Source organism: Odocoileus virginianus, chromosome 26, assembly GCF_023699985.2.
Source record: "Odocoileus virginianus isolate 20LAN1187 ecotype Illinois chromosome 26, Ovbor_1.2, whole genome shotgun sequence".
In the NCBI taxonomy this organism is placed as follows: Eukaryota; Metazoa; Chordata; class Mammalia; order Artiodactyla; family Cervidae; genus Odocoileus; species Odocoileus virginianus.
In genome coordinates, this window is record NC_069699.1 from 40,898,268 (window position 1) to 40,918,843 (window position 20,576).

Sequence of the window (20,576 nt, forward strand, 5' to 3'; positions counted from 1 at the left end):
AAAAGTGAGACATTGTATGTGAGATCACTTTGAAAACTATTAAGAGCCAGTAGTTTTTATTGTTGTTATTTAATAATCAGTTTAATTTTGCACATGGTGTTTTGAAATTTCTCAAAAGTGTGACCTTGTGGCCTTGGCTGGAATCTTTTTCATTCATCTCTGCATATTTGGGGGGTAGGGTAGAGAGGTCTTCTCAATCCACAGAATCCGGAATATTTTTTTTTGTTTTTTTTTTTTTCCATCAGTGTAGTCCTTTCTGTTTTCTCTTTCAGGAATTTTCCAGTAAGAGAGATGTTGAACCTCTGGATTTGGTCTCTTCCCTCCTGGACTGGTTTTTATATATTCTTATCTTTTTTATTCCTACTTTTATTTCATAATAGTTTGTTCTTTCTCATGGGAATTTCTTCACCTTTATTTTCTAATGCTTCTGTTAATTTGGGGAGTTTTTTTTTTTTTTTTCAAATCATTGTTCCTATTCTTAGAGCATCCCTGTTCTTATGTAGTGAAGGCATTATCTTTGCTAAACTCTCAGGCTATCACAGTTTTATTTTTCTTCTTGCGCTGTTCATTTATGTGGGGATAATAGTAGCTTGTGGGATTGTTCTTTTTTACTTACGTTTCCAAGATGACTACGCTAATCCATCATTTTATGTGCCTGTGGTGTACATGTACTTCATTAGTGAACTCTTGCTTGTCGCTTCTGGTTTTATTTGACCAAAAGGGAAGTCCTTACATAATACCAGAGAGAGGGAAATGAGTGAGGTTGGAGTATTTATTCTCCCGTTTCTCACCTTGGGCTGGCTACCTCTCTCACATGAAGTCACAGCTCCTCTCAAGGAGTTCTCTCTGAGTCCCAGTAACCCCTCCATCCTAGAAGAAGAACCTCCACTGTCACTAGCCCCAGGATATTGACTTGTCCCTACATCCTGCCCACAATTTGTATAGAGTCCTTTTTAAACCTTCTTTGACTAAGCCTAATTTGAATATGCTGCTGAGCCTGCTGCGCCTCTGATGGGTACTGGGACCTGACCTGATAAACAGCATACCTACGTGCTTTCTGCGTCTTTGTCTCAGTAATCATTCCACCACCTGCGTTCTATTTTCATATGTTGTGGTTCAAGGATACAGCAGTCTTTTGGAGTTAGATGGATTTCGTGTTTCCGTTTCTTGTTGTGATGGCTAATTTTCTGAGAAAAGACATGAAAATATCTTTCAAAGGAAAGGCAAAATAAACTTATTTCAGGCATTAAAAAAAAAAAAAATCAAAGAGTTCATTACCAGCAGGCCTATACTGCAAAAACTGTTAAAGGATTTATTTTGATAGAATATGGCACCAGATGGAGGTGTGGATCCGCACAACAGAATGATGAGCCCTTAAAATGCAACATGTAGAAAAATAGGAAAGGCTTTTCTTATTATTTAAATGTCTTTAATAAGTTCTAGACATGATGGAGGATTTACCCTCCACCTAAAGCAACAAAAAAAAAAAAAAAGAAAGACGACACATGTGAAACTCTGGTTTTGAAGACAGTGGGCACCAGGCGATGAAGGACAGCGACCCTGAGAGGAGAGAATGAATGAGCGTGAGCCCTGCGCTTGCTCCAGCTCACAGTGAGAGGGTTGTCAGGAAGCAGGGCAGGGAGGGAGGCCCGTCTAGGCTGAGTGGAAGAGAGGTGACTGAGAGGTCAGGGAGACCACGGCAGCTCGAGTTCAGACAACAGAGGAGAGCACTACGTGGAAAGCAAGCCGTGGAGACCCGTGACGAGGGCCCGCCGCCCCCTCCATCCCCACCCCACCTGCCCCAGGGACTCAGCTCAAGTGCACAGATAAGCGCACAAATGTGAGAAACGAGCCAAGGGCGGGAGAATTATCCAAAAGGATTAGCAGGAAATCAATGCTGTCCCCACCCCCCCACACCAAAAGAATGTCATAGTTGGATAACGTATTCAGATTGGCCTGAAAAGTTGTGGGGAATAATTAGCTCTAGTGTGAACACCTCTTTGCTTCTACCTAACAAGTCCTAGAGACCAAAAAGGATGTCAGACTATTTTCGAGTAGCTCAACTGCATCCCAGAACAAGGCACAGGGATATTGACAGGGATAAAAAAATATCCAACACCTAGTAGGATAAAATTCACAGTGCTGTTAGAAATCTGAGCAAAGGAGTGCAAAACATGTACACTGAAAATGGTAAAATGTTGGAAAATTCAACACCAAACTAGATGGGGAAATGTACCGTGTTCAGAGACTGGAAGACTCAGGACTCTCAAGGGGTCAGCTTTGGCCAAAACTAATCCGCAGATTTAACACAATCTCAATCTAGGTAGACCATTTTATAGAGGAACTTCCCTGATGGCTCAGTGGTAAAGAATCCGCCTGCAATGCAGGAGACACAGGAGACGCAGATTCAATCTGTGGGCTGGGAAAATCCCCTGGTGGAGGAAATGGCAACCCACTCCAGTATTCTTGCCTGGGAAATCCCATGGATGGAGGAGCCTGACTGGCGGCAGTCCAAAATGTTGCCAAGAAAAAAAAAAAAGTTGCAAAGCGTTGGATATCACTGAGCACAGAGCGTGTAAGCTGCTTCTAAAATTTGTGTGGAAACCAGAGACAACTGGAATAGCCAAAACAACTCTGAGAAGGATTAACAAAGCTGAAACACTTACCTAAAACTTACTATGACTCTGCAATAACCAGAACAGTATATTACTGGCATGACAGACAGTCAACAGACCCAAATAGAGCGCAGAAATACGAGACATATGGTCTGTTGATTTTTTTTTTTTTTTGGTCAGTTGATTTTCAACAAAGTTACAAAGGCACTTTAGTGGCAAAAGGATAATATTTTCAACAAATATGCTAAAACAAATGGATATCTATTTTCAGCAAGACAAATAAATCAAGACCCTTATGTCCATCTTATAAAAATGCAAATAGATTGGAGACAAAAATGTAGAACCTAAAGTTGTAAGACTGCTAGAGGAAATCAGGAGAAAACTTTGATGCCCTGGGTAAGGCAAATAATTCCACAAATAATTCTGAGATATGACCCTAAAATTGTAATTCAAAAAAGAAAAAAAATGGGTAAATTAGGCCTCAATAAAAGGAAGAACTTCTGCTCATTAAAAGACTGAAAAGACAAGTCACATACTGGAAGAGTAATGTCTGCAAATCATATTTCTGATAGAGAAGTCAAAGTATATATAAAAAAATCTGAAAATTCAATAATAGGAAAACAAACAGCCCAATTTAAAAATGGATAAACAGGGCTCCCCTGGTGGCTCAGAGGGTAAAGAATCTGCCTTTAATGCAAGAGACACAGGTTCGATCCCTGGGTTGAGAAGATCTCCTGGAGAAGGGAATGGCTACCCCCTCCAATATTCTTGCCTGGAGAATTCCATGGACAGAGAAGACTGGTGGGCTATAGTCCATGGGGTTGCAAAATGTTGTGGACATGACTGAGCGACAAACACTTTAACTTTCAAGGTAAGTGATATTTAATTTTTTTTTAATGGCCAAAAAGTTAGAAATATTCAAACATCACTAGTTGTGAAATAAATGGGAGCTAATACCACAGTGAGATACCACTATTTACCTATTATTTGTCTAAAATTTAAAAGATTAACCATAGCCAACAGTCATGAAAAGATGAAAAAATGCTCACAATCACTAATCACCTTGTTGTTCAGTCGCTCAGTCATGTCTGACTCTTTGTGACACCATGGACTATAGCTTAACCATCTCCTGGAGTTTTTCCTGTCCTTAACCATCTCCAGGAGCTTGCTCAAGCTCATGTCCATTGAGTCAGTGATGCCATTCAACCATCTCATTCTCTGTTGACCCCTTCTCCTGCCTTCAATATTTCCCAGCATCAGGGTCTTTTCCAATGAGTCAGCTCTTCGAATCAGGTGGCCAAAGTGTTGGAGCTTCAGCATCAGTCCTTCCAGTGAATATTCAGGGTGGATTTCCTTTAGCATTGACTGGTTTGATCTCCTTGCAGTCCAAGGGACTCTCAAGAGTTTTCTCTAGCACCACAGTTCGAAAGCACAGTATGGATGGAGGTTCATGGTACTTTGGACTGCAAACCATTTACCACTAGAGAAATGCAAATGAAAGCCCCAATGATACCACTTCACCTTCATTAGGATGGCTACTCTTGAACAAAACAGAAAATAAATGTTGGTGATGCTGTGGAGAAATTGAAACCCTTGTGCATAATTGGTAGAAGTAGGAAAATGGTGAAGTTGCTGTGGAAAGTGGTGTGGTGGTTCCTCAAGAACAAGGAAATAGGATTATCATTTGATTCAACATACAAGAGGACTGATCCTAAGCTCCAATACTTTGTCCACCTGATGCAAAGAGCTGATTCATGGGAAAAGATCCTGCTCTGATGCTGGGAAAGATTGAGGGCAGGAGGAGAAGGGGACAACAGAGGATGTGATGGTTGGATGGCATCACCAACTCAGTGGACATGAGTTTGGGCAAACTCCAGGAGATGGTGAAGGACAGGAAAGTCTGAAGGACTGTAGTCCATGGAGTCGCAAAGAGTCGGAGACGACTCAGCAACTGAACAACAACAATGATCCAACAATCTGATTTATCGGTATATATCCAAAAGAATTGAAAGCAGGATCTCAGAGATAGTTGCACATCCATGTTCATGGCAGAGTTATTCGCAATAGCTAAGATGTGGCAGCAAGACAAGTGTCCATCAGTGGATGAATAGATAAACTGATTTATACATACAATGGAATATTATTCAGCCTTAAAATGGAAGGAAATTCTGTGACATGCTGCAATGTGGATGAACCTTGAGGGAATTATGCTAAGTAAATAAGCCGATCACAAAAAGACAAACCCTGTATGATTCCACCTATATGATGTGCCCAGAATAGTCAAAACCATGGAAATAGAAAGTCGAATGTTAGTTGCCCTGGGCTAAGGGAGGGAAATGGGGAGTTGCTATGTAATGGTATAGGGTGTCAGCCTTTCAAGATGCAAAGGGTTCTGAGGATTGTTTGTACATAATGTGAATGTACTTTACTAGACTACACTTAAAAATGGTTAAGATGATAAGTATTCTATTATTTATTACATTGCTGTAGTTTAAGAAAAGGAAAACAGTGTCACACTCACTTTATATTTCATCTGTGCAGCAACCCCTTGAGGTTTTAAGTTATAATTATCTCATTTTACAAATGAAGAAACCTAGGTGCATAGTTAGGACGTATTCTTAAAAGAATCCCATTGTACCCTAAACTATGTAAAAGAGTTGGCAGGCTACCAGCAGGTGACCCCACTAAGCCATCAGGATGTTATGGTCCACCTTTTTTCCCTCTCATTATCTCATTATCATCCTGTCCATTTAAGAGCCTTCAGCAGTCAGAACTTTGGGAACTTTGGGAAGAATTCTGTCCTGCCTAAATGTAAGTGCTGCAATTCCATTATTCCTATAAGGCAAAAATAATACATACACATGTAAATTACATATGTTTACATAACTCTTATCCTGAATATTTTAAAGAATATTTTTAGAATGTGATACAGAAAAGTTGCTGGGTTTTGAAACCTGTTTCATGAGCTTTTGCTGCCCTCTGTTGGAAAGTTTGTGTATATGTTCCTGAGGATTTCGTTTTCATTGGTGGTGGTCTTCAGTCGCTAAGTCATGTCTCACAACCCCATGGACTGGACCCACCAGACTCCTCTGTGGAGTTTCCTAGGCAAGAATACTGGAGAATACTGGAGCAACTAACGCACATACACACAAACCACCAGGGAAGCCAGACAAGTGTTTGATTCTGCTCTCCAAACCTAGATTTTCAATGAGGTGTCTGTCTACAGGTGTCAGATTCAAAAATTTCTAAATACATTTAAGATATTTTTACAATCAAAACAATATTATGCGGGACTTCCCTGGTGGTGGTCCAGTGGTTAATGCAGGGGGCTCTATTTCGATCTCTGGTTGGGGAACTAAGATTTGTGCTCGCATACGTGCTCAGTCGTGTCTGAGTCTTTGCAACCCTATGGACTGTAGCCTGCTAGGCTTCTCCATCCATGGGATTCTCTAGGCAAGAATGCTGGAGTGGGTTGCCATTTCCTTCTCCTTCCCGACCCAGAGATTAAACCCCAATCTCCTGTGTCTCCTGCATTGGCAAGCAGATTCTTTACCACTGTGCCACCTGACAAACCCAAAAATGTAAGTATAATTTTTAAATGTTTTGAGGTTTTGCAAAGCAAAGCAAAACAGTTTTTCTTTTGCTGTTGTTATTTTTTATTTGTAAATTTTACTGGAGTATAATTTATTTACACTGTTGTGTTAGTTTCAGATGTATAGCAAAGTGACTCCATTTTATAGATATATATTCTTTTTTAGATTCTTTCCTCATATAAGTTATCACAGAATATTGATTAGAGTTCCCTGTGCTAATAAAATAGGTCCTTGTTGGTTATTATCTTATACATAGTAGTGTGTGTATGTTCATTCCAAGCTCCTAATTTATCCCTGCCCCACATTTCCCCTCTGGTAACCGTAAGTTTGTTTTCAGTATCTGTAAGTGTGTTTCTATTTTGTAAATCAGTTCATTTCTATCATTTCTTAAAATTAGATTCCATATATGAGTGATACCATATAATTATTTTTCTCTGACTTAGGATGATAATCTCTAGGTGCATCCATGTTGCTACAAGTGGCATTATTTCATTTATTCTTGGGGCTGAGTAATATTCTGTTGCATATATGCACACTATGTCTTCTTTATTCACTTGTTGGTGGACATTAAGTTGCTTCCATGTCTTGGCTTATTGTAAACAGTGCTGCTGTGGACATTGGGGTGCGTGTATCTTTTCAAATTAGAGCTTTCTCCGGATATATGCCCAGGAGTGAGATTGCTGAATCATGTGATAGTTCTGTTTTTAGTTTTTTAATGAATCTCCATACTGTTTTCCATAGTGGCTATACCAATTTATTTACCAATTTATATCTCCCCCAATTGTGTAGGAGGTTCCCTTTTCTCCACATTCTCTCTGGATTTTATTGTTTGTAGAATTTTTGATGATGGCCATTCTGACCCATGTGAGGTGATATCTCATTGTAGTTTTGATTTGCATTTATCTGATAATTAGTGATGCTGAGCATCTTTTCATGTGCTTTTTTGGACATCTGTATGTCATCTTTGGAGAAATGAGTGTTTAGATTTTCTGCCCATTTTTTGATTGAGTTAAAAGTAAATTTTTGAACATTCCCGTACCCTGTCCACAGAAAAGCACATTTAGATTCTCAAGAGAATGGGCTAATCACCAAATGGCACAAACCACAAGTAGAATTCCTCTAGAAGGGAAACTGAACACCACATTTTCTTCCATTAGATAAATGTCTGGTGTTACGTTTCTATAATTTATGTAAATTGCAACCATAAACCTACCAATTATCCCATTTAAACTTGGCTGGTTCCCCAAAGAGTTCTTAGGGGAAAACTTATAAGAATTATTGTCTATCTTTTCAGAGCCACTGGGGGGTACTGAATTTCTAGACTGCTTTTTTTTTTTTTTCCCTTAAGGTCTATTTTTGCAAATCTCTTTTAACCAGGGATTGTTTTTTTAGTGGAAAAATAATGAAAAAACATGATTTGGGGTGTGTTTGGAAATATGGGAAACAGTATTTGAAATAAGGTATTTAGATGGAAACAATAATGTTTAAAAAATTGGAATATTTTATGTTAATAGTTCACAATTCACCAGGCTTTCTATTTAAGATTCTTTTTTAGAAATAGGTTAATATTAGGTAACTTTTGAGAAATCTTTAAAACATAAAACTCAAGAAAAGACAGAAAGAGCAAGCACTTTCATCAATTGTCAATGTCAATTTACACATTGACATTCTGTAGTAACTGGATATAGACATACAATAGGGTGTAGGTGTCAGTTGCTGCTGTCTTAATTGACTAAGGATACATCTCAGCTGTTATATTAAATTATGCTGCTCCAGTGTTTGGGATTTTTTTGTTTTTCGTTTTTATTTGAAGGAAAAAAACATTACACAAGTTTAAGCACTGGTGATAGGGTACATAACTTCGTGCATCCTAGTGGAACACTATGTCAGTTTACTTTTTTAAAAAACAATTTTATTGATATAATTCACATAGTAATAACCACTGACATGTACAATTTGATGATATTTAGTATTATCACAGAGTTATGCACCATCACAATTCATTCTAGAGTATTTTCATTACTGTAAAAAAAAAACAACACTAGCTTTCACCTCTAAATCCACCCATTCCTCCAGCTCTAGGCAACCACTAATCCACTTTGTCTCCATAGATATGCATATCCAGATGGTTCATATAAATAGAGTTATATAATATGTAGCCTTTTGAGACTGGCTTCTTTCACTTAGCATAGTTTTCAAGGTTCATCCATGTTGTGACGGATATCAGTGCTTTATTCCTTTTCGTGGCTGAGTAATATTCCATTATATGGATAATACTTTTTTTTCATCCATTCATCAGTGGACATTGCTAATTAATGTTCTTTTAAAATCAGCTTTTACTGTGTAGTTACTAAGAATTCCTGCACCCAGTCCCAGCATGTGCCTGTGCATATGGGGGCTTCCTCGTTGTTGTTGTTCAGTTGCTCCGTCGTGTCCAACTCTTTGCAGCACCATGGATTGCAGCACGCCAGGCTTCCCGGTCCTTAATCATCTCCTGGAGCTTGCTCAGACTCTGTCCATTGAATCAGAGATGTCAATCAACCATCTCATCCTCTGTCATCCCCTTCTCCTTCTGCCTTCAATCTTTCCCAGCATCAGGGTCTTTTCTAATGAGTTAGCTCTTCACATCAGGTGGCCAAAGTATTGGAGCTTCAGTTTCAGCATGGTCCTTCCAATGAATATTCAGGATTGATTTCCTTTAGGATTGACTGGTTTGATCTCCTTGAAGTCCAAGGAACTCTTCAGAGTCTTCTCTTGAGAGAAGTCTGAACACCACAGTTCAGGTAAGGTAAGGTGGTAAGGTGGTCTTGTATTCCCATCTCTTTAAGAATTTTCCACAGTTTGTTGTGATCCACACAAAGGTTTTAACGTAGTCAGTGAAGCAGAAGTAGATGTTTTTCTGAAGTTCTTTTGCTTTTTCTGTGATCCAAAGGAAGTTGGCAATTTGCTCTCTGGTTCCTCTGCCTTTTCTAAATCCAGCTTGAAGAAAAACAAATAAAAAAAGAGAAAAAGAAAAAAAAAGAATAAAAAAATTTTTTTTTAAAAAAGCAAAAAAACCAAAATAAATCCAGCTTGAACATCTGGAAGTTCTCAATTCATGTACTGTTAAAGCCTGGCTTTGAGAATTTTGAGCATTACTTTGCTAGCACGTGAAATGAGTGCAATTGTGTAGTAGTTTGAACATTGTTTAGCATTGCCCTTCTTAAGGATTAGAATGAAAATTGATCTTTTCCAGTCCTGAGGCCAGTGTGGCCTCAGGGCAAACTACAGGGAGGGAACACAGCCCCACCCATCAGCAGAAAATTGGATTAAAGATTTACTGAGCAAGGCCCTGCCCACCAGAGCAAGACCCACTTTTACCCACAGCCAGTCCCTCCCACCAGGAGGCTTCCACGAGCCTCTTATCCTCATCCATCAGAGGGCAGACAGAATGAAAACCACAACCACAGAAAACTAACCAAACTGATCACATGGATCACAGCCTTGTCTAACTCAGTGAAACTACGAGCCACGCCCTGTAGGGCCACCCAAGACAGACGGGGCATGATGGAGAGTTCTGGCAAAACGTGGTTCACTGGAGAAAGGAATGGCAAACCACTTCAGTATTCTTGCCTTGAGAACCCCATCAACAGTATAGAAAGGCAAAAAGGTATGACACTTTTTGAAAAATGAACTCCCCATGTTGATGAAGAGTGGAGAAATAGCTCCAGAAAGAATTAAGAGGCTAAGCCAAAGCAGAAACACCACCCAGGAGTGGATGTATTTGGTTGTGAAAGTAAAGTCTGATGCTGTAAAGAACAATGTTGCATAGGAACCTGGAATGTTAGGTCCATGAATCAAGGGAAATTGGAAGTGGTCAAACAGGAGATGGCAAGAATGAACACGGACATTTTAGGAATCAGTGAACTAAAATGGATGGGAATGGGCGAATTTAATTCAGATGACCATTATATCTACTACTGTGGGCAAGAATCCCTTAGGAGAAATGGAGTAGCCCTCATAGTTAACAAAAGAGCCTGAAATGCAGTACTTGGGTGCAGTCTCAAAAACAACAGAATGACCTCTGTGTGTTTCCAAGGCAAACCATTCAATGTCAAAGTAATCCAAGTCCATGCCCCAAACACTAATGCCGAAGAAGCTGAAGTTAAATGATTCTATGAAGACCTTCTAGAACTAACACCAAAAAAAGATGGCCTTTTCATCATAGGGGACTGGAATACAAAAGTAGGAATTCAAGAGATACCTGGAGTAACAGGCAAGTTTGGCCTTGGAGAACAAAATGAAGCAGGGAAGGGCAAAGGCTAACAGAATTTTGCCAGGAGAAGGCTTCCTCATACCAAGTAGCAGTTCTCAGACACCAGCTGGGTGTCCAATGATTCAACTCAATTCTGACACTACCTACTCAGAGATAGAATTGGATTCCACAGTCCCACCACGTTAGATGGCAGCAGCAAGCTCGGGTTGTTACATGTGCTTCTGGCTGACTGAATACAAACCAGAAGTTCCCATGCGTTTCTCTCTGGGTTTGAGTAATTGCTAGAACAGCCCACAGAACTCAGGGAAATCTATTTACTCATGAGATTACTAATTTATTATGTTGTTGTTTAGTCACTAAGTCATGTCCTACTTCATCTACCCCATGGACTGTAGCTTGCCAGGCTTCTCTGCCCATGGGATTTTCCAAGCAAAAAATACTGGAGTGGGTTTTCATTTCCTTCTCCAGGGGATCTTCCCAACCAGAGATCAAACCTGAGTCTCTTGTGTCTCCTGCGGATTCTTTACCTCTGAATCACTGAGGAAGCCCTGGTGTATTATGAAAGGCTATTTAAAGATAAAAATCTACAGCCAGATGAAGAGATATACAGGGCAAGTTCTGGAACAAAGAAACTTCTGTTCTCTTGGAATTTGGGACTTGACAAGTTAGCATGTAGAAGCAGATCTTTGTCCCCCATGTAGCGGCTTCCTAGCAAAGGGTCAAAAAGCTGTCTTTTGAGGTTTTTATGGAGGCTTCTTTACATAGCCATGACTTACTAAATCACTGGCCAGTGGACACTGATTCAACCTCAAGCTTCCCTCCCCTCCCTGAAATCAAGAGGTGGGACTGAAATCAGGAAAACCAGCCAGTCACTTGGGCTGACAAGGAGCACACACCTTGGGGTGGAATCCAAAGTCACCTTTGTTAACAAACCCGATTGTGATGGAAAGAGATTGTTGTAAATATCAAGATTCCCATTCTGCCTGTAGCATTTTCAGGAAGGACAAACAGTATAGCAAAAGATCCCCCTATTCCTCTTATCAACCCCAAAATTCTAAGGGTTTGGGGAGCTATGAACCAGGAACTGTGACTAAAGCCGAATATACCTGAGAAATATATCTTGGTCATCTGAATGCCAAATATATACATATTTCTTATAAATCACAATATCACAGTAGCAAAAGGTCTTATCACCTGTATCTTTTATTGCTAGCCTGTTTTTTTTTTTTTAAAGGCAATTTTAGTTTTTCTTGTTGGACTTTTATAAATTGGGGAGAAAATGTCCAAAATTACAGTAAGTCTGAGTACCTTTCTGGCATTATGAAGCATCAAATAATAAAACCGTAACCTGAATCACGGCAAAGGGAATGCAAGCTCTGTGTTCAGTTGTTAGTCAGCCAGGGAGACTAGATGACTGATGACTAATTTGCTTCTGTCTGTCCACAAATCCTCTAAAAATTGTTTGGTGCCAAAAGAAAAAGTAAAAATGAAAAGCCTTGTGTTTGTAAGGGAGTTGGCGGGAAGTTTCAATGGCTCAGTGGTAAAGAATCCGCCTGCCAATGCAAGACACTCAGGAGACATGGGTTCGATCCCTGGGTGGGGAATATCCCCTAGAGAAGGGAATGGCAGCCCAATCCAGTATTCTTGCCTGGAAAATTCCATGGACAGAGGAGCCTGGTGGGCTATAGTCCATGGGGGTCTCATAGATTCAGACACAACTGAGCATGCACATATATCCACGCATGTTCCTATTCATTCAGAATAATAGAGGGACCAAACAAGGGATAGGAAATGACACATAGGGGAGTGATGGGAATGTATTATGGTGTAACTTCGTAATTTTTCTTTCTTTCTGTTGAGAGCCTTGATTAACAGATTAGAGCTCCTAGAGGCCTACAAGCTAGTAGAATTTCATATACTTGCCAGAGACTGGAGTCAGAAGATAGACAAATTCAAGTCCTGCTCTGTCACTTATTGGAGCTATTCCTTCAAGCAAGACAGTTAAGCCACCATTTCTTCCTCTGCCAAACATGGCAATGTTTCTCTGGCAACTGCTGTGAAGATTAAAGAGCTTATAGTCTGGGAAGCACCAAACTATAAACCCAGGGTCGGGATGCATCTGTTTATTTTCAGCTGTATCCCCAGAAGCCCAACCTAGGGCCTGGTAGCAGATAGGGTCCCAAGAAATACTTGTTGAGAGAAAGAATGGTAAAATATCTGTATTATTATTCGTTTTCCTCAAGCTTCAGTTCAGTCAGTTCAGTCGCTCAGTTGTGTCCGACTCTTTGCGACCCCATGGACTGCAGCACGCCAGGCCTCCCTGTCCATCACCAACTCCCGGAGTTTACTCAAACCCATGTCCATCGAGTTGGTGATGCCATTCAGCCATCTCATTCTCTGTCGTCCCCTTCTCCTCCTGCCCCTAATCCCTCCCAGCATTAGGGTCTTTTCCAATGAGTCAACTCTTCTCATGAGGTGGCCAAAGTATTGGAGTTTCAGCTTCAGCATCAGTCCTTCCAATGAACACCCAGGACTGATCTTCTTTAGGATGGACTGGTTGGATCTCCTTGCAGTCCAAGGGACTCTCAAGAGTCTTCTCCTCAAGCTTACAGCCTTCCAAATTGAGTAGTGAGATGTGTTAAAACTTCTGAATTCCTACAACTTTCTTTTGCTCTCCTTTATTATAAAAACATAAAATCAAAAACACTTTGAATTTTTTTTTCACACATTTCACCACTGTTGGCACTTTTGCAATATACCACTTGCTCTTGAGATTTTTTTTTTTTCCTTTGTGTAACTCATGTCCTTGGCACCATCCTCTTCTTAGAAAAGTTCACCAGCCACCATGTGAAGTTAGTGTAAACTTAAGTCTTTCTTCAGATGGAAACAGCAGTGGTGTAAACGACCTTATACCTGGAACTCTACTGGTCACCCAGCTGATAGAACAGGAGAATCACTCCCAATTGTTAAATCCTTTTTATTTCAACAAATCTTGGATTTGGCAAATGATGTTCATCTGTCTTCTCAAATGCAGTAAAAGGCATCTTGAATTTGCAGAAGTCATTTCAAGGGCATTTGATGGACACACCCTAATTTATATTTTGGGACAGTCTCCATTTGCATATAATGAAGTTGCTTAAAGCAAGATATACCAGTAAACACTTAATGCAGTAAACCTAAATCAAGTTATGTGAAATAACGATATTCTTACCAGAAAAGAAAAAGATCAGATAGCCACTCTATCCTTGGCAGTCAAAATACATTTCATAAACACCTATTGTGTTCCAGGCACTGTTTTCTAGGCACTGCTCCAGGCTCTTTATGGTAAGCAAACCCAGATATTGCTCCTTAGCCCATGGAGCATACATAGGTTCCAGCGGGAGAGAGAGAATCCCACAAACTGAGGGAAGGGGAAGGTAAATAGTGAAAACAACAAGGTTTACACAAGGAAGTGAAGCTGCAGCCAAAAGCAGCTCAGGAGGATGAGGGAGGAAGAGCACCGCATTGGGGGGTGTGTGCTGAGCCTGATCACGTGGCCAGGGGAGCCCAGCTGGGGGGCCAGGAGGAGGAAGCACCCCGAGGAGCTTCGGGAACACGAGTGGAGAGGAAAGTAGAAAAGGGTCAGGATTAGCAGGACTCTCTAAGCCCCATGAAGAATTCTTATCTTTGTCCCTTGAATAATGAGAACCTGCAGAAGCATTTCTGGTTTTTTTGTCTCTGTTGAACTGAAAAACAACATCATACAGTGAAACACACAAGTTTCAAATGTAGAGTCCATAAATATTTATATATATATATATATAAAAATGTACTGCCTTTCTAACTATCACCTAAATCAAGATATAGAATATTTTCATTGTTTCAAAAATTCTTTCACATCCCCTTTGACTCAGCACCTCCTTACACACCTCCCTGCTACAGACACATAAGGGAACCATTGTTTTGACTTTTATTATCATGGACTATTTTTGTCTTGCCCTTGTACTTCATGTGAATGGAATCATGCAGTATATACTCTTGTGTCTGACTTATTTTCACTTAACATCATGCCTGTGAGATTCATTCATGGTATTACATGAAACAGAAATCTTAGATGGGTTTGACTCAAATGACAAAAGTGGTGATCATTTTGTAATGTATAGAAATAGCGAATCACTATGTTGTACACCTGGAACTAACATAGTGTTGTAGGTCAATTGAAGTATAATCAATTAAAAAAAAAGTCTTAGAAATGAAACCAAAACAAACCTTAGTAACAGCTCTGGACCCCTGGGTTCAGTTGAGATGTGTGGTTACCAGAGTCAGCTGTGTAACTGAAAGGCTACTCACATGCAAGTTCATCCCTAAGCTTATTCTTATTTCTGAGGATTCCTTTCGTGCCTTCTCTTCTTTGCATGGACGTCTTTCTTCCCAGACATTAACCATGATGAATTTTAACCCAGTTTGTTGCCAGGGTCTTATACTTCCTTGGGACACTCCCAATAAATATCTGCTCAGTCAGTAATGTAAGTTCTTTGGGGGAAAGAAGATGATTCCATGGAAGATTATTTTTGTAGCTCAAGCATAAGGGAAAGAATGGCAATTTCATACGTTTTTAATGCATCTGAATAAGCAGTGGAGTTGTAGGCTTATAGCACTGACCTTATTCACAAAATGAACAAATTGAACTGATTTAATCTCCCTAAGGTTCTATGAGCTAGATTAGTGGTGGTTTTGTTGAATAGCCTTTATTTATTTTTCTTGTGGATTTAAAAAATTTTTATTTACTTTTTAATGGAATAATTGCTTTATAGAATTTTGTTGGTTGACTGGCCTTTATTATCTTTCCCTGCTGCTGATCAATGGAAAGCTTAAAAAAAAAAAAAAAGTCTCCTACCTGTATCCTTGAAGCAGGTACTTGTGAGCATCAAATAACATCTTTTACCTGGAAAAAAATACAAATATTTAACGCTGTTATTAGAATCAAATCTTTTTAGTGGCTTTGTTCACTTCAAAGGTATTGTTATTAATGTTTTTGTTTTTATGTGAGAATTCTGTAACTGTATACTTACCTAGTTGATTTCACCAGCATCAGGGAGTTTCTAATGCCTCTGTTCTGAAACATAGGGCTCCTTCTAGAATCTCTGTGTTAGTTTTTCTGGATGATTTTTAAGATACTGCTGTTGCACTCTTGGTTGAAAAATTGGGTAATAACAACAACAGCTTCCAGCATGATTTTCTATATATGTATTTTTAATGTTTTAATTAAAAATTTATATTGAAATGTTTTTGATTTGCATTGTTATGTTAGTTTCAGGTGTATAGCAAAGTTATTCAGCTATATGTGTGTGTGTGTGTGTGTGTGTGTGTGTGTGTACATATATATGCATGTATGTACATACACATATGCTTTATTTTAATTTCTTTTCCATGATAAATTATTATAAGATATTGAGTATGGTTCCCTGGCTATACAGTTGATCCTTGTTGGTTATCTGTTTTATGTAGTGTGAATATTTTAATCCCAAACTCCTAATGTATTTCTCCCCTTCTCCCTTCTTTTAAAAATGTTTTTTAGTTAAGTGGTGCATTTTTAAAGGCTGTTTATTTATTTGGCTGCACTGAGGTGGGTCTTTGTTGTAACCTGAGGGATCTTTTAGTTACAGCGTTTGTTCATCTAATTCCCTGCCCAGGGATGGAACAGGGGCGCCTGCGTTAGCAGTGTGGGATCTTAGACACTGGACCACCAGGGAAGTCCCTCCTATTTTTAGAATGAAGAGTTGAACTGGATTTTTTTTTTTTTCTGTTTTCAATGTAAAATGGCAATTGTGGTCCCTGCATATTTAGTTATATACTGCCTCACTGTTCTCTAGTTTATCTCTGCGGTGGTGTTTTGTCTGTTACTGAGGGTAAGGGACTGGAGAAGGAAATGGCAACCCACTCCAGTGTTCTTGCCTGGAGAATCCCAGGGATGGAGGAGCCTGGTGGGCTTCTGTCTGTGGGGTCGCACAGAGTGGGACACGACTGAAGCGACTTGGCAGCAGCAGCAGCAGAAGAGGGTAGGGGACAATGTAGATTTTATGTCTTTTAACCTTCGGTAGCTCTTGCTTCAGAACCTTATGTATTACTGGTATCACCCTTAACCCCCAGCCCCATGGACATACTGGCTATCTATTGATACATGCATATGGCTTCCTGGTGGCTCAGATGGTAAAGAATCTGCGTGCAATGTGGGAGACCTGGGTTCGATCCCTGGGTTGGGAAGATCCCTTGGAGAAGGAAATGGCAACCCACTCCAGTACTCTTGCCTGGAAAATCCCATGGACAGAGGAGCCTGGTGGGCTACAGTCCATGGGGTCACAAGGAGTCAACAACAAAATTATCTTTTAGAGACCGTAACACCTGAGTTTCTGATCTCCTGTAGCCTCTATTATCAAGTAAAGCCTCTTCCTCCCAACTTCAAGGGTAACTTTTAACTTAAAATAACGTAGCATTTTTGTGTCAGCTTGGCCCTAGTATTTTTATCAGTATTTTAAAATGTGTTTTTACATTAACTATTTACTAAGAGGAATAATTGTTTTATATTCACTTTCCTATGATATACCTAGCTGATTCAAATAGGTTGGGCAAGTCATGAGCAGCTTTTCCTATAAGCTGTGAAACAGATATGATATTTATCACAGGACATTGGAATCCAATTTTGCTATTGTCCTTAGGAATGCTCTTTAAGTAGCAGCCACGTGACAAGCCCTAGGGTTTTATTATCACTATACATTTGGTCAACTCCCGGAGTTTGAGCATAGAGATATGGGTCCCAATCCTGATCCTACTGCTTGGAGATGGAGCAAAATATCAATCCTCATTTCTCCATATATAAAATGCATAAAGATACAGAGCTGCTGTGAATATTAGATCTTAAGAGAAGCAGGCAGTGGGAGGGTTGTTCGAGAGGGTGGGGGCATAAGTATATCTATGGCTGATTCATTTTTATGTATGGCAGAAACCAACAGAATATTGGAAAGTAATTATCCTCCAATTAAAAGCAAAAAAAAAAAAAAAAAAGCAAGCAAGGGCTAGTACTTTATTTAAATAGACCTGGCTTCAGATTCTCATTTTATTAAAATTTGTTCTGTCTTGCAACATTTTATCTCTTATCAATAGTTGATTTACAACTGTAGTAAATGAACTGTATGATTTACAGATTCTTCTCTGTAATAGGTTACAAGATATTGAATTCCATGTGCTATACAGTAAATCCTTCTTGTTTATCTATTTGATATATATAGTAGTGTATCTATTAATCCCATACTCCTAACTACAGCACTTATTTTAAATTGTGCATAATAGCATCTCCCTAACATCTGTTGTTGTGAGGATTTAATGAACATAGTATATACAAATCGCTAGGTACAGTGCCTAGCATATAGAAAGAACGCAAGAAATTTCTGTATTCACCGTTGCCCAAAGTTTCAACCTAACCAGCATAAGCTATTTAAAAGGCCTTCTAACTTGATTGTCTAGTTGTTTTAAGGTAAGACGATCGCTTGCTGTGTATCTTTTAACGTAGCTGCATATTTTCCTTTAATATACACTAGCTATAGGAAAACTGAAACAGCAATGGAAAATCTAAAAGCCAGCAGCCCTTCTCAAGCTTCCCAGAACCAAATCCTGTTAACATTAGGCTGTGAAGGCAAATCAAAGGACCAAGGAATTTACAGCTTGCTGGAGGCGTGCAACTGGGTCTAACCCTTCTAGATAAAAATAGGTGGGCGGGTGGAAGTAATCAATTGTAAAAATATAAGATCCAGTAGGACTAACAGGTCACTGAAGCGGGGCCCGTGGCTTTCAGGCTCTTATCGCTGCAGCCACTATCATATCACCACCTCAAGCCTTTATATATGCATGCAAATATTTAACAAAGCCGGAGTCATCCCACAACCACTGCCTCTATCCGGTTCTGGCCGATGCAAGTCTTGCGGGGAGAAGCGAGGTAATCTTGCCCAGAAAGAGGCGACGCTGCGTTCCCAGGACTTGGCGCCGCACGCCTCCCTCGCCTGGAGCACTTGCCGAACGCGTTCCCGGAACTCGCAGCTCGCCGGGAGACCCATCTAACCCGCAGCCCGGAGCGGCGTCGAGGTACTCTTCTGGTGTTGCGGTCGCCCCTTTTGGCGGGCTCGGGCGCGCCGAGACTCCGCCCCCTGGCGCCGTCTATCCACACCCGCGGAGGCGGGCGCCGCGTCCTCATTGGCGGAACGCTCCGTGATGGCCCCGCCCCCTCCAGGCCCCGACGCCAGCACGTTGAGTGGCGGGGGCCGGCTGAAGAACTGCCCGAGCGAGGAGCGGCTCCCGGGGCCAGGCGGCACGGTTGGGGCGCCCGCTTTAGGGCTCCCGAGAGGCTGCTGGGCGGGGATAGCGGCCTGCGGCCACGGGGGGAAGGGGGTCGGTGGGCTGAGAGCAGCTTGGCGGCGAGGCCGGCCCGCCGCCCCTTCCCCCCACCCCCGTCGACCTTGTCGGCCGAAGCTTCCCGGAGCTCCTCACGCCGGCGCGATGGCGACTGCTGCGGAGGTGGAGGTCTCTCCGCCGACGGACGCGAACTGGGAAAGTGGCGGCGGCGGCGGCGACGACGAGATGAAGCAGACGCTTCCGGAGCTTGAGTCCTCCCCACAAAATGGCGGCGGCCTCAGCATCGCGGAGCCCGGCGGCGGCGCCGGGCCTGAGGAGACCGCGGCTTCCGAGGCCGCCCCGAGCCTCTGCCACGAGCAGCCTCAGGACTCCTCTGATGCGGGCGCGGCTGCACTGCCCAAAGGCCCCGAAGAGCCCGAAAGACCCATTAGGAGGAGTTTTCAGATCCCCAGGAAGAGCAGAGAAAAGAAAGGTGGTGCTTCCCCTCTTTCCCAACCCCTCTTTCTCTCTCCCCTCCATCTTTTCATTAGAACCTCTCTGTCTCCTTCCCACACCCATCCGAGACACGTAAACACGCATGCAGCGCCAGCCGCCTCTCCCCTCACAGCCTCGGCCGCCCAGCTGCTGCGCTTGGTGCGAGAGGAAAGCGGTGGAATCACGCTCCCTGCTCCCTCTCTCCCCGTGGAAGTTGGAAGGAGCTCAGTTTTGAAGCTTGTCCGTAAGGCTGCAGCTCCCAGAGAGGAAAGATGGTGCTCGGCGCCCCTCCTTCCCAGCCCTTGAAGGCAGAGAAGCTGATGTGTCCTCCTCTAAAGATGCTTCTGAAGTCTCACTGTGGAAATAACCCGTGGCCATGGATTCTGGGGCTTTCTCCAAGGCCATTGCATTGCGAGGACCACAAGCGCTTCTCCCTGTGGAAATTCTTCAGCCCTGTGTCTACTTGAAATTTGATCGATGTCAGCGTCTTCCCTTGTTTAGAAATCTCCGTTAGATGTGATTCATGCACACTGCTGTTTTCCATCACACTTCATTTCCATGTAGTTTTTTTTCCCCCGCCCTGTTTTTGAAGCGCTAGATAGGGCTCTCTTTAAATCCAAGCCTTAGTTTGTTTTTCATTGTATTCGAAAAGATGGGGAAGGTAGGTTCTTGGTGCAGTAATTTCCCTATGAAAAAAATGGAGGTGAGCTTTTGCCCAAGAGTCACCGACTTGATTTTGCAAATGAGAGAACTTCAGGAAAATTTTTTTGAGAGATCCAATTTGGTTCGTGGAACAAAAATGGGAACAGTTACATTAACAACGTAACGTTTCTAAAATTTTATGCCATATTGTGACACCTGTCTCATGGAGGAAATTACCGTTTTCTGTTTTTAGAATACAATTTTTGACCATCCAGTGGGGTGCTCTGCCTGGATTTAGTCAATTTAAAGCGGGGTTTTTTTTTTCTTCCTCCTCCTGTTTTAGTGCGTGGTTCCGTTTTTCAGATTTATTTGGAAAGTAACAGGAATTTTCTTATTTGTAGGAAACGTTTTTTGTTTGTAGCGTGAATCTTGGTAAGGAGAATCTTGAATGAAGCATGTGCTTCCTCTGCACGTGCCCAACCGCTACATTTGCACAGCTGAAATTGATAGCCTTTTGTCAGTAAGATACTGACAAAAAAGTCAAGTTGTTAATTTCTGTTTGGATGAGAAAGCCAAGGGAATTCTTGGTGTGAGAAACCAGGCTGAGAAGGATGA

At 41.3% G+C, this 20,576-nt stretch overlaps 1 protein-coding gene and 1 long non-coding RNA gene across 5 annotated transcripts in view; one reads left to right on the forward strand and one right to left on the reverse strand.

Moving 5' to 3' along the window:
* Positions 1–8,098: 8,098 nt before the first annotated feature.
* Positions 8,099–16,455, reverse strand: LOC139031303 (uncharacterized). The gene is made up of 2 exons (XR_011483788.1): positions 15,340–16,455; positions 8,099–9,187 (listed from the first exon to the last, which is right to left on the reverse strand). It is a non-coding gene; the product is annotated as an uncharacterized lncRNA (long non-coding RNA).
* Positions 16,456–18,734: 2,279 nt separating this feature from the next.
* TASOR (transcription activation suppressor) overlaps positions 18,735–20,576 on the forward strand; it is a 49,657-nt gene continuing 47,815 nt past the window's right edge. For 3 of the 4 annotated variants that reach the window (XM_020887448.2, XM_020887452.2, XM_020887453.2), the window contains exon 1: positions 18,735–19,317. In XM_020887448.2, coding sequence (XP_020743107.2) covers positions 18,990–19,317 — 328 coding nt within the window. In that variant the 5' untranslated portion in view covers positions 18,735–18,989. The remainder of the gene's footprint in view (positions 19,318–20,576) is intronic. The other variant, XM_020887450.2, reaches the window with a different exon arrangement.